Raw genomic sequence first — 17,540 nt, 5'->3', positions numbered from 1 at the left:
ATAACTCTCCTCTGTAGACAACCTTTTCTTCTTCCAAATTCGTATATATTTTTTGAATTTACTGTGTAATTTGAGAGTTCAGAGGTTGTATAGTTGAGCTGAAAAGAGGTGCATGACAGACAAGTAAGAACTGTAATTGAGTCCAGGCCTGGCTTACTGGCAGTCTGGCCCAAAATGCAAACAGCTTTCTATTTTTAAAAAAATTGTTAACAAGGTGCTAAGGAGACATAAATCAGTGATCCATATTTGAGATCATCCATTATATCCCAAACCAAAAAAAGGAGACCTCTATGGACCAATGGCTAGGATTCAGAAAATGCTTAACTATAGAAAATAATTCTTTATAGGGTAGTTTTGTAACAGGATTTTACTGTAGCAAATGTGGAATAAAGAAAAGGTTTAGGAATACCCATTAGGGGTTTTTTCCAGTTACTTCAACATAAAGTACCCTTTAATACACGAAGTACATCCTTTAAATAGCCAACAGAAAGGAGGTTGTACAATAGAGACATCATGTTTGCTTTCTAAACATTTGTTTGACTCCTGACACAATGGTTTTGCTTTGGGGTAACATGAAGGTTGCCAAACTTCAAAGTAAAATAAAAGATACTTTCTGACAAAGCAAATGTTCAGTTCAGAGTTGCCTGATGCTGTCAGCATTCCAAGCAAACTCAATAGGAAGAGGTGAAGTCTTCTTCACTGTATAACCATCGGCGTGGCTGTGGTCTACTGCTTCACATCCCATTCTCCAGGGAAAGGAAAAGTGCTCGCTATGATGCATGGTTTAACCAATCAGTGGTGAGATGTGCCTCTTTACCTAAGGACTTCCAGACTATAGTTCAGCCACCTTGCTCTCTGGGTCACATGTAGTCCTGAAGCATGTACCATGTTATGGAAAGCCAAGTTTCAAGAATTAAAAATGCAGAGTCAGTCACAATTGTGGGTGCTGTGAGGAAGGCTATAAGGCATTCGAACAAATTTTTTTTTTTGAGACAGGGTCTTGCTCTGTCACACAGGCTAGAGCGCAATGGCGCAATCTCGGCTCACTGCAACCTCCGCCTCCCAGGCTTAAGCAATCCCTCCCACCTCAGCCTCCCAAGTAGCCGGAATCACAGGCACAAGCCACCACGACCGGCTAATTTTAGTATTTTTTGTAGAGACAGCATTTGCCATGTTGCCCAGGCTAGTCTTGAACTCCTGAGCTCAAGCGATCTACCCACCTCGGCCTCCCAAAGTGCTAGGATTACAGGCGTGAGCCACCACGCCCAGCCAAACAAAAGATTAATAAAAACAATGTCTACACAGTTTGTGGCAGGGCGTAAAAAGGTAATAAATTTTCAACCATGAGAGGGGTTCCCCATCACCTAGGGATTGGGCTACCTTCCTGGAGTGGGGGCTGACATGGAAATCCAATTCTACTGAGGGTCTATGCATGGTAATTGGCAGAAAACATGATAGAACTAAACACTTCAATTCTTCTCTTTTGAGGAAAACAGCTCCTAAGAGAGAGCTTGAGGTTCAAGTCCTTTTTCCATTGTCATCTATTCAGCCATCCACAGCTTGAAGGTCCTGTCATATGAGCAAGTGGCTATGAGCTGCCCATCGGAAGAAATATCTAGGCCCATCACTTTGCCTTCGTGGCCAGCCAGAGTCTTCAGCGGGGACCAGCCTGGGTGCGTCCAGATCTTGGCTGTGTTATCATAGGCACCAGTAAGCAAGAAGTTCCCATGGATAGCTACAGGAGAAGAGAAGGGGAACTGCTTGAGGAATTCAAGTATTCAAAAGAGAAGACAAAAGCACAAAAGTCTGCAAAAACATACTATTTTTAAAAAACATACTATTTTTGAAAAAACTTGTTTCTACAGACTTAAGGGAACAAATAACAGTAAGGTCTTTTGGCTCATTCCCTGACCGAGAATCTATTCAGAATAATATTAAGGATTCAGTGCTCAGAGCATCCATGGAGGAAAGAATGAAGCAAAGCACTCATGAAAGTCTGCTTTACTTCCTGCAACGAGAAGCATGCTTTCCCACAGATCTAAGGGTATGGCAGGGGGAAGGAAATTATAATTTGCTCCTTTACCAGTAGGTCAAATTCTCTCCTGTTTTACTTCTCAGTTAAGCTAAAGCCTGGCCTGCATTCCACGGGAACACAATACTGTTTGTCTGTGTCATTTAGACCTAAAATAGGAGGAAAGCTTACGCTCAAACTTGACGCCAGTCACTAAGTTCTGATGAGCAGGGATGGTGTAGACGCAACGCCGCTGTCGAAGGTCCCACACTTTGCAGGTGTTGTCACCACTGCCGGTTGCAATGTGATAGCTATGGATTGGATGCAGTACTGAAGTTAGAAATAGAGTACTTGCTGACCCAGAACCTTTTTCGCCCCTCATTCAGTGTGTTTATTTTACCCATTGGGGGAGAAATTTATTCCATAGATTTCTTTCAGGTGGCCTTCTAAGAACATGATACAACGTCCTGTGCGTAGGTCCCAAACTCGACCAAATGCATCCAGTCCCCTGATAAAATAAGTTATAAATGAACACTTTGAATCCAGTTCTCTGTGGAAGCAGGTATACATAAGAGGTGAGAGTACTGAACTGCCCCTGGCTACATGGGAGAAGTCTTACCCAGTGCCAGCCAAAGAGCCATCTTGATGGAAGGCAATGTCATACACACCCATGCTGTGGCCTTCCTGATGCAGGATCTCCTCTTGAGCCTCCAAATCCCATAAGCGCCATGAACGGTCATAGCTAAAACCAAATCACACTAACATCACCCAGCTGGTATTTATTCAGTTTCTACAACACATAAGGTATTATAAGTCATTATAACTTAAGTTATTAATGCTTCTGAAACTATTCATATAACCATATTAACAGGAAGCTCCTTTCTGACATAAACAATGACTCAACAACTAAGCTTATCTGCCTTAGGTGCTAGCTGAAAACCATGGAATTGCTGTAAACCTCTAGGGCTTTTTTTTTTTTTTTTTGAGACAGAGTCTCACTCTGTTGCCCAGGCTGGAGCACAGTGGCGCAATCTTGGCTCACTGCAACCTCCACCTCCCGGGTTCAAGCCATTCTCCTGCCTCAGCCTTCTGAGTAGCTGGGACTACAACTGTGCGCCACCATGCCTGGCTAATTTTTGTATTTTTTGTAGAGATGGGGTTTCACTATGTTGGCCAGGCTGGTCTCGAACTCCTGAGCTCAGGTGACCCACCCACCTTGGCCTCCCAAAGTGCTGGGATTATAGGTGTGAGCCACCATGCCCAACCTAGTGGCTATTTTAATAACAGGATTCCCCAAGAATGGCCCAGCAAAGACTGTTGCCTTCTTTCTTCCTCCACTGTTATATTCTTTCATTCATCAAGCATTTATACATTTACTAGGCCCTAAATTGGATGCTGGGGATACAAAAATCACTCATACACAAATAGATCAATGGAAGAGAATAGGAAGTACAGAAATAACCACACATATATGATCAGATGTTTTTCAACAAGGATACTGAAACAATTCCAACAGAGAAAGGAAAGTCTCTTCAATACAAGGTGGTATAACTGACTATGCACATGGAAATAAAGACAAAAGAGACAAACTCAATTAAAAAAACCAGGCAAAGCATATGACAGAGCACTCAAGAGCAATAGCAATCAGGGTAATAAGGATGAAAATCATGGGAGATCACTACACACCTGCTAGACTGGGCAAAATTGTAAGACTGACAACACCAAATGTTAACAGGGATGTGAAGTAACCAGAACTCCAGGAATGTAAAATGGTGTAACCATTTTGGAAAACTGGTGAGGAGTTTAAAAAAGTTAAATATACATCTAATACCTCTACCCTGTGACCCAGCAATTGTACTCATGTCCACAAAAAGCCTGGTACAAGAATATTTATAGCAGCTTCATTCTGACTGGACCAGACCTGGAAACAGCCCAAGTGTCCATCAACAGGAGAATGGATAAACTATGGCACAGTCATAAAAATGAATAACCCCCAGCAATAAAAAGGAATTACTGATACATGCAACAACATGAATGACTCTTAACAATGTTATGCTGAGTGAAAGAAGCCTGCCACAAATGAATTCACAGTATGAATAGACATAATTAATTTATGGTGACAGAAGTCAGATCAGTAGTTGCTTTAGAAGGGGGAGTTGGCTGGAAAAGGGCATGAGGGGCCTTTCTGGGGTGATGGACTGTTCTCTATATTGACAGGGCTGTGGGTCACAGGAATGGTATGCATTTGTAAAGACTGACAGCACTGTACACCTAAAATAAATCCATTCCATTGTATGTAAATTATAACTTAATGGAAAAGTTCTCTAACAGATTCTAGCCTCCCTGAACTTACAGAACCAGGAAGGGAAACTTATATACCTGTAGCATTGGACAAGAGTGAAAATCCTTGTTTTCTGGTAATTTGTAACTCTGAAATTTCAGATTAATTGTAATTTAAAGGCAAATATGGCTGGGCGCATTACCTGATATCTATAATCCCAGCACTTTGGGAGGCTGAGGCGGGAAGATCACTTGAGGTCAGGAGTTTAAGACCAGCCTGGCCAACATGGTGAAACCCTGTCTCTACTAAAAATAAAAAAATTAGCTGGGCATGGTGGCACGCGCCCGTAGTCCCAGCTACTCAGGAGGTCAAGGCAGGAGAATTACTTGAACCCGGGAGACGGAGGCTGCAGTGAGCCGAGATCGCGCCACTGCACTCCAGCCTGGGTGACAGAGTGAGACTCCACCTCAAAAAAAAAAAAAAAGGCAAATATACTTAGCCCTCACTATATTAAACATTCTCCTCTGATTCCAATTCCCTGCAGCGCAAGAAAATCCTACCTGAAGATCTCTGCTCTAAAAATTTACCTGGCAGATAGCCATAAAGGGTTAAGAAGATGCCACAGGCCTACATGGATAAAACAATAACAGGATGGCTCACCAGGTGGTGCCCAGGAAACGTCCTGATGGATGCCACATTACCCGGGCCACACGCACTGTATGGCCTTCAATATCTGCCACTGGTTCATCACTGGAAAGGAACCAAACATATAAACAATTTTATAGACATATAAATGTTCACAAAACTGCTTACCTTTTGTGCAGATATACTCATTCTGTACAACACGAGAGGCTAAATTGTAACTACACTTGTAAAATACTTTGGCCCAATAAGCAAAATAGTCATTCTGCACCAAAGGAGGTACCTGGATTCTAGAAAGAAAATATGCTTTGGAAGACATATAAGGACACAGAAATCACACAGTTTTGGTACAAGTGGATTACAGATAAACCTTTTTCAAATTTAGGCCTGTTCCAAGATCCAAATGAAAAAGGAACTCCTAAATAGAGATGAGGCTTAGTCTCCTTTTGGTGGCCATTAAATTCTGCTACCCAGCAACCACCAAAAGATCTGAACATCAGCAAAAGGAAATAAACATGGACTCTAAGGAGCACAATTAAAAAGGGAACTTTGTCAATGTGCATACACAGAACAAGCCAAAGCCCGAGGGGAATAAATACTGCTAAGTATTACCAAAGCCAATTAAAACTTGCTGTGCTCATAAGTGAGACCCTGTCTGGTGAGGAGTGAAGACACTAATTAGCTCTCATAAAAATTCTCAGGTAAAAACCTTCGTGTGTTTTCCCAAAGAAAGAAAACTAAACAATTAATTTCAGATGCCTTTTGGCCAACAGGATGCTTCCAAAGTTTTTTTTTGGAAAACAATCATATAAACACATTTCTAAAAACTGTTGTAGTTGGAAAATACATTCTAGGTAATGTATTTATGCTATTGGGAGGAGACGTCTCCCTGGTAATACTGCTAGACAGAACCTCACTTTCCTCTCCTCTGTGGCTGTCTGCTAAGAACCAATGAACTGCCAAGAATATTATCTTAAGTTCATTGTTAATCTATCATGTAGGAGGTAGGCTGGATCTTTCTGGAACAAATGGAGCTAGGAAATAGTGGTCACTAGGCTATAGGCAAAAATCAAGATCCAAAGTTAACAGATAAGAAAAAACGGACATAACTCCTTTAGTAAGAACAGGCCTAAGAATGAAATCTTCCACTTACTTCATTTTCACACTAAGTTACCTTGACTCTTAAACCATCTTGGGGGTTAAATGCCAGATTTTTTTTTTTTTTCTTTCAAGACGGAGTCTTGCTCTGTCACCCAAGTGGGAGTGCAGTGGTGCAATCTCAGCTCACCACAACCTCCACCTCCTGGGTTTAAGCAATTCTCCTGCCTCAGCCTTAAGGTGTGAGCCACTGCGCATGGCCTAAATGCCAGATTTTTACTGAGGTCCTGGGGACCAACCAATCAAACATCTACTTTAGTGATGGCAGTGTGGGCCACAGAACAGTGATATTCACCTGTCGAGACTCCAAAGCTTCACAGAGCCATCAGCCGCACAAGAGGCCAGGTTGACATCTTTTTGGTCCAAGGAGACAGTAGATTTGGGATGGAATACAATTGCTCCTACATTTGTGTTATGCCCTAAAGGAGTGTAAGAGATGCAAGTTAAAAGGTTCCTGCCTCTTTATAACCCATGTTATATACTAGGGAACATGTGGACATATAGAGTATTCAAGTGACTATTCAACTATTAAAACATGAACTATTTTAATTTAAGCTAATATTTGAATTACATTTTTAAAAAAGCAAAACACAAAAAAACCCATTGTGGTTTTTGGTTTAGAGATTATAAAATGCCAGAGTGTGACTGGACATGAGAGAAAAGTGGATGTGTAGGAAGTTGTGATAGTCCAGTCTTGCAGCCAGAGAAAACTAAGTCAAATCAAATCAAGGATTAATGCTGTGTATGGGGTCTGAGTGTCAAGTAGAGTTTAAGGCTTAACTGAGTTCACACTGGGAAAAAGACTGAGATTTGGATAAGACTCTAACTTACCTCGAAGAGTGTGAAGAAGGTTGCAATCAGGAACAGACCAGAGCTTACAAAGCCCACTCCTATCAAATACAAAGGAAAGCATCTCAGCCAGGGTTGGTCTGGGAAGGAAAAGGTATCTTGGTAATATTACTAAAGGACAATCTCTTCTCACCCCCAATAAACTTTACAATGGCTGACAGAAAAATAAAAGCCTTTTAGTTGGAAGGGTTATAGAAGAAAAAGCTACCTCCAGCCCGCACGCAACCAGAGGCTTTTATTGGACTATAATTAACACTACACCAGTAGCCATTCTCCTTAACTTTTGGATCCACTTGTGAGGGAAGGTGGGGCAAATTAAACTATCCAACAATACTAATATTAATAGTGATACCATCCTTAAATATGAATAGTATTTTGCTGATTACAAAGTATTTAAATTTTTTTTTGAGAAAGAGTGTCACTCTGTCACCTAGGCTGGAGTGCAGTAGGGTGATCACAGTTCACTGCAGCCTCAACCTCCCAGGCTCAAGCAATTCTATCACCCAGCCTCCTGAGTAGCTGGGACTAACAGGCGCATGCCACCACACCTGGCTAACGTTTTAAAAAATTAAGTAAATTTTAAAAAATTTTTTGGGCCAGGTGCTGTGGCTCACGCCTGTAATCCCAGCACTTTGGGAGGCCAAGGTGGGCAGATCACAAGGTCAGGAGATCGAGCCCATGCTGGCTAACATGGTGAAACCCTGTCTCTACTAAAAATACAAAAAATTAGCTGGGCATGGTGGCGGGCGCCTGTAGTCCCAGCTACTTGGGAGGCTGAGGCAGGAGAATGGCGTGAACCCAGGAGGCGGAGCTTGCAGTGAGCCGAGATCGCGCCACTACACTCCAGCCTGGGCGAAAGTGTGACACTCAGTCTCAAAAAAAAAAAAAAAAAAAAAAAAAAGATTTTGTAGAGACAGGGTCTCACTATGCTGCCCAGGCTGGTCTCAAACTCCTGGCCTCAAGTGATCCTCCTGCTGTGGCCTTCCAAAGTGCTGCGATTACAAGTGTGAGCCACCATGTGCCTGGCTGGCCTTAAACTTTTTAGAGACTTCTTATTTTGGAAATTTTTCAACAAATTACTTTTATATCTATTATCTCGGATGATCTAACAGACCTGTGAAGCAGGTACGGCAGGAATGATCAAACTTTATAATGAAGGTAATGAGGCTTGGAGAGGTGGACTCATTTGTGCAGACCCTTGGCTTTCTCCTGAACCCATCTCAAGGTTGGCCTAGTCAAGTAGCTCCTGTGTATTCAATCTAAGTTTCCTTTCTCATTAGATAGCCACGTCACACAGAAAAACACAACCAAACTCAAACAAAACAACAAAGTTACCACATCCTGAGTTTTCTGCATATCCACATATGAATAAGAAAATAAAACAAAGATAAACCAATAATTAACGTTTAATGAGTCCTTACTACATACCGGGCACTGTCAAGGCAAAATGCTTTACAAACACTACCTCATCCCACTTTACAGATAAGGACACTGAAGCTTACAGAAATTAAGTGTCTTAGCAAGGTCACATAACTGGAAAAGAAAAGCCAGACTGAGTTATGGATACTAGTTGGTCTATAAACTCACTATAGGACCTGTTCCAAAACACTAGTGTCAAGAATGTGACAGAGTGCTTTGTGTAATGGATCTCTGGGGTCACTGGTGAAAAGTGAGAACGGCTAAAGCAAGGCTACATTGTATTATACAACAGGTAGAGCACTGACTGACATCTGTAGTTTAGTGTGATCATGAGAAGCAGAGAAAGAGGACGTAGAAATAGACGTCTAACACAAATGCTAATTTTTTTCCTGAGCCTGTTCCCCATTTAGGAAAAAATGTCATTGTAAAATGGAACTTACCAACAAGCTGTGGCCAGCATCTTGGAATTGGGACTAAAGTGACAGTAGGAGATAGGCCGATCATCCCCAATCTGACTGCAAAAATTATTCAAAGACTTAAAAAGAAAAAAAACACACACACGGTGATCATTAATAGGTTAATCTAAGAGTTCCTTTGCTTTTCCACCATAAAAAGAACAATAAAGCAGCTTTTCAGTTTTAACCCATCCCAAGATTCTTCTATGGTTTTGTTGCTGCTGTTAGAAGACACATACATTGATAAATGAAGTTATATGAAACTCCAGCATGCTGTTTTCTATAGTCTTTTTTTTTTTTTTTTTTTGAGACAGAGTCTTGCTGTGTTGCCCAGGGTGGAGTGTAGTGGCGTGATCTTGGCTCACTGCAAACTCTGCCTCCCGGGTTCAAGCAATCCTCCCTTCTCAGCCTCCCAAGTACCTGGGATTACAGGCGCATGCCACCACACCTGGCAAATTTTTGTATTTTTAGTAGAGACAGGGTTTCGCCACGTTGACCAGGCTGGTCTCAAACTCCTGAGGCTCAAGTGATCCGCCTGCCTCTGCCTCCCAAAATGCTGGGATTACGGGACTGAGCCACTGTGCTCAACTGTTTTCTACAGTCTTAGTATCACAACTTCTGAGTCAGCTAAATATAAACAGAAAACCCCAGAGAAACTTTGACATATTAACGGGGAGAAATAAAGAATAGAACCATAGGCCTCTGCTGAGTACAAAGCACAGTAAGCTCCTGCCACGTTAACTGATGGTCCTTCCATGTAACAGCAGCTCAACTCAAGCAGGGAGGAATCACTCTAGTTGCCTCTACCTTCCCAGAGGTGGGCCAAAGTAGAAAAATCAAATAAACATGAAGAACCTTTAAGATGTGGGACAATCGCTGGGAGCATCTTACCCGGAGAGACTTGTGCAGCTCTTGCATCTGGGAGGTCCTTGTTGTCTCAGGAATCTCCTTATGGAGTCGGGCCTCTTCCAAGCGTTTCATTGCCCTGTGACACAGAAACACCATCACCAGGAGCAACAGGGTTGTAAACAAGGACCCACATGTATCTCTACTCTACCCCTCAATTTCATTTAACAACCACAGTCATTATCAAGCACTCAGTTCCTGAGAGGAAACACACACAAAAAATATGCTTCTTTTTTCTACTGGAGGCTCTCTTTACCTGGGCAATGAATAATTAGCAATCCATAGTCTTGCCACCTTCAAGCTATTTGGTCCTTCATGATACCAGGTTTGCTGATACTGAAAGACAAATTAAGAGCAGAAAGGTCAAGTCTGAAGCATTCTACTCCTCTTATAACTGTCATTTCTCCATTTTAACTGCCCAGAAGGAAGGTGAATTCGTTCGGTAATAGGATGAAATCAGGCACAGGACTTTCTACTGTATTTTTTTTCTATGATATGTAATTAGATGGTTATGCCAGGAATGCTATGATTCTTTCCTGACTGGAAAACTCACTTAGCTCCATTCATACTTACAAAGGAACCAAAACTACTGCCAGCAACTATTCTTGAATGGTAGAGCCTTCAAAGACATTTCCCCCCAACATCTTAGCAAAGCAAAACATTGAAAGCAGAAAACGAGAGACCTATCCCCTCATTTCCTTCATGTTTATACTGTGAAGTTAAAAACATGTTCTACCTCTTCTTTGGACTTCTTAGACTTCTCATCATCCTTTTTGGTCTTTTTCAAGGCATCAGTACCGACGACTGAGAGGATATTTCTTAACCTGTTAAAAAAAAAAAAATCAGAATTTAAACCTGGTTGAGATAAGACTGTTTTTAAAGTACACTTTAACACAGTTTTAAACACTGTTATTAAAGCTCCCCTAAGATGGGAGCAAGCCTTTACTATTCTCTCACTGTTCAAATCACCTAGCAACCTTTTTTTTTTCTTTTTAAGAGATGAGGTCTTGTTGCCCAAGATGGAGTGCAGTGGCATGATCATGGGTCACTGCAGCCTCAACCTCCTGGGCTCAAGCGATCCTCCCACCCCAGCCTCCCGAGTGGCTGGGACTACAGGTATGCTGCTACAACTGGCTAATTTTTAAATTTTTCTGTAGAGAGAAGGGCTTGCTATGTTGCCCAGGCAAGTCTTGAACTTATGGGCTCAAGTGATCCTCCTGCCTCAGCCTCCCAAAATGCTGGGATTACGGGCATGAGCCACTATGCCCGGCCCTCCAGGAACCTTCTTTAAGAGTCAAAAAGGGATGGCTAAACTCCCAGTGTGGTTTCTCCCACTCAGTCTTCTCTATTTGGAAATTCCCAAAATTCAACTATAAGCAATTACTCTATACAGTTTAGAGTCAATGAGCCCCTACGCTGCTACCACTTGGTCTGTGAAGACTGCCAACTTTCACTCAGTGCCACAATGTACTGGATACTGACTCAGGTGCTAACTATACAGTGATGACTAAGAATCAGTTCTTGATTTCAAGTAGCTTAGTCCTGGGGAAACAACAGAGAGTACTGGCAAACTATAATTCATTATATTACCTATCACTATAGCAGTAAGCACAGAGTGCTAGAGGGGACTTTGTAACGGGCATCTAACTAAGCTTAGAGGATCAGGGAAGGCTTCATTAAAAAAAAGGTAATATGTAAATTGAGTCCTCAATTAATCAGGTCAAGGGGGTCAAGAATGAGAAAATGTCAGGCAGAGGGTTAAACAAATAAGGCCTGGAGGTAAGAAAAACATGTTGAGCTTGCAGTCACAAATAATTCAATATGGCTGGAGCGTGGAACATAGAAGAGGACTGGTGAAGAATAGGGCTGCAAATGCAAGGAGGAGCCAGGTCACAAAGAATTGCTAATGCCGCGCTCAGGAGGATTTACAGGTAAGAAAGATCCCTGAAACAGTACGAAGAATGGATTAAAAGGGAAGAATAATGGCAGGGAAATCAGACAGTACTGTTGTAGTGATGCTCTGAGTCACAACGGTGGACTGAAATTCAGATAGTAGCAGTAGTGACTCAAAGGATTCCTTTAAGGAACATAATAATGAATAAGATAGACTTTGCTGGTGGAAAAAACAAACTAAACAATAATAAAAAAGTATACCCTTTGAAAAGGCTAATAAAAGTACATACTATGACAGAGAACGGAGGGGTTAGGTGTTACGAAAGGCTTCTTTGAATAGGTGGCATCTATGCTGAAACAAAAGAATAAGAAGTCTGACAGGGATCCAGGTAAATAAAAAATGAAGAAGAAAGACCGGGCGCGGTGGCTCACGTCTGTAATCCCAGCACTTTGGGAGGCCCAGGCAGGCTGACCACTTGAGGAGTTTGAGACCAGCCTGGCCAACGTGTTGAAACCCCATCTCTACTAAAAACACAAAAATAAGCCAGGCATGGTGGCACGTGCCTGTAGTCCCAGCTACTTGGGAGGCTGAGGCAGGAGAATGGCTTGTACCTGGGAAGTGGAGGTTGCAGTAAGCCGAGATTGCACCATTGCACTCCAGCCTGGGTGACAGAGCGAGACTCCGTCTCAAAGAAAAAAAAAGGAAGAAAGAAAGCCTCTACAAGCCAAGACAGAAGAATAAAAATAGACCAATTATGTGGAAAGACATAAAAAGAACTAGCATATTCCATAAGGAACAATGTGGCTATTCTAGTAAATTGAGGAAGGGTGATATGGGTAAGGCTGAAGGCCTTACAGACCACAGTAAGAGTTTTTTACTCCAAGTATGAGAAGACAATCTAGGATTTTAAGCAAGCAATTAACACAACATGTTTGGGGCTATCACAACAGTGCAGATTTGAAAGCAGTAAAGATAGAGCAAAGAAGATAGCTGGAGTTGTATCTCGCAAGTAGAACAGACTAGATTTTGCTAATGGATTATAAAGGAGGCTAGGCAGATTTTCAACTAAGAATTGTATGAGTACAGGAGAGAGGTGGGGAAATATTTCAATTCAGATGTCTCAAGTTTGAAGTACCTGTGGGATACCTGAGCTGCAATGAAAGATTTGGGAATCATCAGAACACACAGTGAATGATGCCGTGGGAGTAGAGCTGATCACCAAGGGCAAGTAGAGGAAAAGGCAGCCTGTAAAGGGCAGGCAGAGAAAAAGAGGTTTAGAAGGTAAGTGAGAAGAATTAGCTAGTGAGAGAAGAGGAAAACCAAGAGGATTTGGTCTTAGGAGAATGAAGGAAAGGGAGTAGTTCAAGGAGGGAGTATTTCAAGGAGGGAGTGGCTGGCAGTATACTAGGGCTATTCTTAGTAAAGGTGGATTGGTGATCTTAATAAAGAGCAATTTTAATGTGGTAGGGGTTGGTCAGTTTGCAGCAGGCTGAAGAGTAAATAAGGGTAAGGACCTCAAGGGAGTAATAGAAAAGACCTTTCCAACTAGCTGGATGATGAAGGGGAGATGAGACAGTGGACAGAGAGACCAGAGGGGCTCCTCATAATTGTGTGTGACTAGACCACAACTAAAAGACTTCGCAACCTGCAAATAACAAGAGGGCATTATCCGAGGATGGTAACCCTCTTCAATAAAATCCAAAAAACATTTATCATTTTTTTATGTCATTGATATGGAATGCATTTGATGTCTCTATTTTCAAAGCCCAACAACAAATGTTTATCCAATTCAAAACTCGCACTGGGGAGGGGAGGCAAGGGAGCACATTAGCACCTTCTTCCCAGTCTATAAAGAAAAACGGGCCAGGCATGAAGGCTCACGCTTGTAATCCTAGCACTTTGGGAGGCCAAGGTGGGTAAATCATTTGAGGTTAGAACTTCAAGACTAACCTGGCCAACATGGTGAAACCCTGTCTCTACTAAAAATACAAAAATATGAAAAATAACTAAAAATACAAAAAAAAAAAAAAAAAAAATTGTGGTGGCAGGTGCCTGTAATCCCAGCCACTTGGGAGGCTGAGGCAGGAAAATCGCTTGAACTTGGGAGGCGGAGGCTGCAGTGAGCTGAGATCACGACATTGCACTCAAGCCTGGGTGACAGAGCAAGACTCCGTCTCAAAACACAAAACAAAACAAAAACAAAAACACAAAAAAAAGAAAAATTAATAGTGGAGTAAAAATTGGCCTAAGACAGATTATGGGCTAACTCATATAAACACAGTAAGATATTGTTAACATGATTTGAGATGTTCTATTAAAGTTCAACTAAATGATCAACCAAAATTTGGAGTAGAACCCTGTGATTATAATAAAGAAAAAAAGTAAATATTTAGAAAGGCAACCTTTCTCTTCTTTCAGCAGGACCCTCTCCAAAAAGTGTGATGGGTTCCCCCAAGGCTCTAAGGCAAGCTTTGACCTCTGAGTCATCTGTGGAAACATTGATCTGCCGGGCTCGCTTCCTTCTCTCAAACTCAGCCAATACTTCTGCCTGTCGCTCACTGATATGCTCTTCAATTTCAAACACTTCTCCTATTAAAAAGAAAACAGGCAACATCAGCAGATCTTCTTCAAATAGACAGAAATAATTTCTAGTAATTGCAGTCTGTGTATGCCCTGAGGGAAAAGTAACTGTCTATTACACATTTTATAGTTTACTGTTTTTCAGTATATTAAATTATGCCAAACACATAAACCTAAATGACACAGCTTCAAAAGGCAAGAAAATGGTTCAAGCCACCTCTTGTTTCATTTATTAACTTTACGCCTATATAAACACACACTTTGGCTGAGACCAGCAAGTAAGAATACAGAACATCTTTTGCAAATGAGTTAACTAGGCTGTCTATCCAGAAGATGTAACAGAAACATTATTGTAACAATGGCCAGAGCTATTTATTCTCTAAAGGAGACCCAGTATAGAGATACTTAACAAACCATTAACAAGTAAACTGTAAATAATTACCATGAAAATGAGAGTTCCACAACTATAAGGATTTCTGGATAATCTAGCAATAGTTTTGAAACCCACACCAAAATACAAGTGATAAAAAATGAGGTACAGTGGTGACATTATGTTTAAAAACAGTATAAAAAGTTTAAAAAGTCACTAGGCTACAGTGCATGTGTTTAGAAAATGTGTGGGAGAATCAATGAGAAACCTGACAGATGTCCCTACTGCAGAGCAGTCTTCATTTTATGCCCTTTGGTATTGTCTGAATTTCTTAGGACAAATATGCATAATTTTATTTAAAAAATATAGTAGACCTCTCATTACTGATATGGAAAGATATCCTCAATGGTATATAAATGAAAAATGGGGGTTATACAACAATTTACGTATCATGTTTTCATTTATGGAAAAAATTACATATTTTTATAGCTGTATTAAAATTCTCAGAAAGATATACAATCAATTAATTTAAAAAATACAGAATTTTCTACTTCACACATTTATACATTGTTTGATCTTTTAAAAGAAAAATAACTTTTTTTTTTTGAGACAGGGTCTTGCTCTGTTGTTCAGGCTGGAGTGCAGCGGCACAGTCATGACTCACTGCAGCCTTGAACTCCCACCTCAGAACCCCAATTAGCTGGGAATACAGGCACGTGTCACCATGCCCGGCTAATTTTCTACTTTTTGTAGAGATGGGGTGTCACTATTTGCCCAGGCTGGTCTTGGATTCCTGGACTCAAGCCAGACTCCTGCTTCTCAGCCTCCCAAACTGCTGGGATTACAGGTGTGAGCCATCAGGCTTGGTCACTATTACTTTTATAATAAAAAAAGATAGCTCAGTCAGGTGCAATGGCTCATGCCTGTAATCCCAGCACTTTGTGAGGCCGAGGTGGGTGGATCATTTGAGGTCAGGAGTTGGAGACCAGCCTGGGCAACATGGTGAAACCCAGTCTCTACTAAAAATACAAAAATTAGCTGGGTGTGGTGGCGGGCACCTGTAATCTCAGCTAATCGGGAGGCTGAGGCAGGAGAATCACTTGAACACAAAAGGCAGAAGTTGCAGTAAGCCAAGGTTACGCCACTGCATTCCAGCCTGGGCAAGAGAGTGAGACCCTGTCACAAAAAAAAAAAAAAAAAAAGATTTCACTTTGGGTAAAAAATAATTGCAAAACTTCAAAAGGGAGAATATCATGAACCACTCTAGCTGCAAACCAATGCCAGAACTATGTTAGATCTCCAGAAGACAAATGGAATCAATCTGAATCCAAATGTACACTGAATTTTTGATAAGACTGCTCACTCATAGAAGAAAAACTATATAACAGATTGTAAGAAAAAGGCTCTCTGCATGATTATAAGGGGGTAGGCAAAATACAGCCTTATAGCTGCAAGTTTAAGAACTCAAATTCTGCCGGGCGCAGTGGCTCACGCCTGTAATCCCAGCACTTTAGGAGGACGAGGTGGGCGGATCACAAGGTCGGGAGTTTGAGACCAGCCAGACCAACATGGTGAAACCCCGTATCTACTAAATATACAAAAATTAGCCGGGCGTGGTGGTGTGCGCCTGTAATCCCAGCTACTCGGGAGGCTGAAGCAGAACTGCTTGAACCCGGGAGGCAGAGGTTGCAGTGAGCCAAGATCGCGCCACTGCACTCCAGCCTGGCGACAGAGCGAGACTGTCTAAAAAAAAAAAAAGGAAATTTTTTGACATTATAAAACTGGTGATATTTAAGTTTAGAAAGGTATTCATTACACAAAGAGGTAAATAAAGACGGGCTCACAATTTGCATCTTACCAGAGGTTATATTAATATTTCCAGCTTCGATTCCTGCTTTAAGTCCTTCTTTCCCCAAAATCCCAGACTCTCCTTTGGCCAGACGCTCCCTCTCCTTCTCTTCCAAACTTCCATAATAGATATGTGGTTTCTTCACGACCGGAGCAACTAAGTCATCGGGTGCTTTAGTTTTGGTTGCCTGCTAAATCAAAGATCTGGATTAAACTACGGTTTAATCTTGGCAATTTACCGGACTTCACCAGAGAATGAAGCTCACCCTGAGTTTCACAGTCCTATTTCCTCCGTAATCGAAAGGACAAATTGGACACTAATTAAGACGTTCTTCATTGATTTGAGGAGGTGAGGGTTGGGGGAGGGTGTTTCAGTCCCTCACTTTGGTTGACGGGATTAATAAAACTAGTGAGGTTCTCTCGGGTATTTTCCTATGAAAGGTTTGCTCTGGAATGTTTACTTCATTCCGTTGGAAGTGTTCAATCTCGTGTTTTATGCTTCCAGGATTACTGCTCATCACTGGGGAAATACTAAGGATAGATGAAATAACCAACGCGGTGCTAAGGATAACAAGTTACAACATCACAAGTGTATACATTTCAAACGTTCCTAGACGTGAGGTAGTAGGAGTTAGTAGGTCTCATTAAAATTCTGAGATCTGCCAAAGGCATAAACCTTGGGCCAAGACACTTCCCTATTTCAGAGCACCGTCACTGGATGAGTCGAAAGAGATGCTTGCCCTTTGGGGCTGTAGTGGGAGAGATGCAAATAAGCTACAGTCCACGAAAGCGCTTAGGGATCAGGAAAACGGTGGTCCGCTGTGTAGGACACCACTGAGTCCCGCAGCCTTCCTCCTCAGCCCTCCACCACCTTCTCCCGCTCCTTAACGGCCCCTTCCCGCAGAGATCCCCTTCCCCCTTAGCGCTCCCTGCCAGAGTGAGCTGAGTTCCCGGGCTCCGTACCGTGGTGGAGGCTCGCGAGGAAGCCATGCTGGGCTCTGGAGCCGCGAGGCCCCAGCGAAATCCGAGCACTCCCTTTCAGACCGTCCACTGCGCGCCCAGCAGAGGGGAAGTGCGTCACTGACAGGAACTGCGTCACAGACAGGACGTGGGCCAAGAGGGGTCAC

At 42.0% G+C, this 17,540-nt stretch overlaps 1 protein-coding gene across 3 annotated transcripts; it reads right to left on the bottom strand.

Annotated features, from left to right (window-relative positions):
* Positions 1-349: 349 nt before the first annotated feature.
* PRPF4 (pre-mRNA splicing tri-snRNP complex factor PRPF4) lies at positions 350-17,512 on the bottom strand. 3 transcript variants are annotated; one of them, XM_054500898.2, is made up of 14 exons: positions 17,377-17,512; positions 16,424-16,601; positions 14,018-14,204; positions 10,458-10,545; positions 9,978-10,057; positions 9,707-9,800; positions 8,801-8,895; positions 6,924-6,982; positions 6,388-6,511; positions 4,953-5,042; positions 2,631-2,753; positions 2,412-2,519; positions 2,204-2,322; positions 350-1,735 (listed from the first exon to the last, which is right to left on the bottom strand). In XM_054500898.2, the coding sequence occupies exons 1-14, from the start codon at positions 17,401-17,403 to the stop codon at positions 1,542-1,544; spliced, it is 1,566 nt and encodes a 521-aa protein (XP_054356873.1). In that variant the 5' UTR covers positions 17,404-17,512; the 3' UTR covers positions 350-1,541. The 3 variants fall into 3 exon arrangements, with proteins under 3 accessions (XP_054356873.1, XP_054356872.1, XP_054356874.1); XM_054500897.2 differs by having other exon boundaries at positions 16,424-16,604; positions 17,377-17,499; XM_054500899.2 differs by lacking the exons at positions 9,707-9,800; positions 9,978-10,057; positions 10,458-10,545; ... (1 more) ...; positions 16,424-16,601; positions 17,377-17,512 and having other exon boundaries at positions 6,924-7,021.
* Between the last annotated feature and the right edge of the window lie 28 nt (positions 17,513-17,540).

Source organism: Pongo pygmaeus, chromosome 13 (genome assembly GCF_028885625.2).
Source record: "Pongo pygmaeus isolate AG05252 chromosome 13, NHGRI_mPonPyg2-v2.0_pri, whole genome shotgun sequence".
NCBI lineage: Eukaryota > Metazoa > Chordata > Mammalia > Primates > Hominidae > Pongo > Pongo pygmaeus.
The sequence above is the reverse complement of the archived record's forward strand: the minus strand, read 5'-3'. Positions and strand labels throughout refer to the sequence as shown.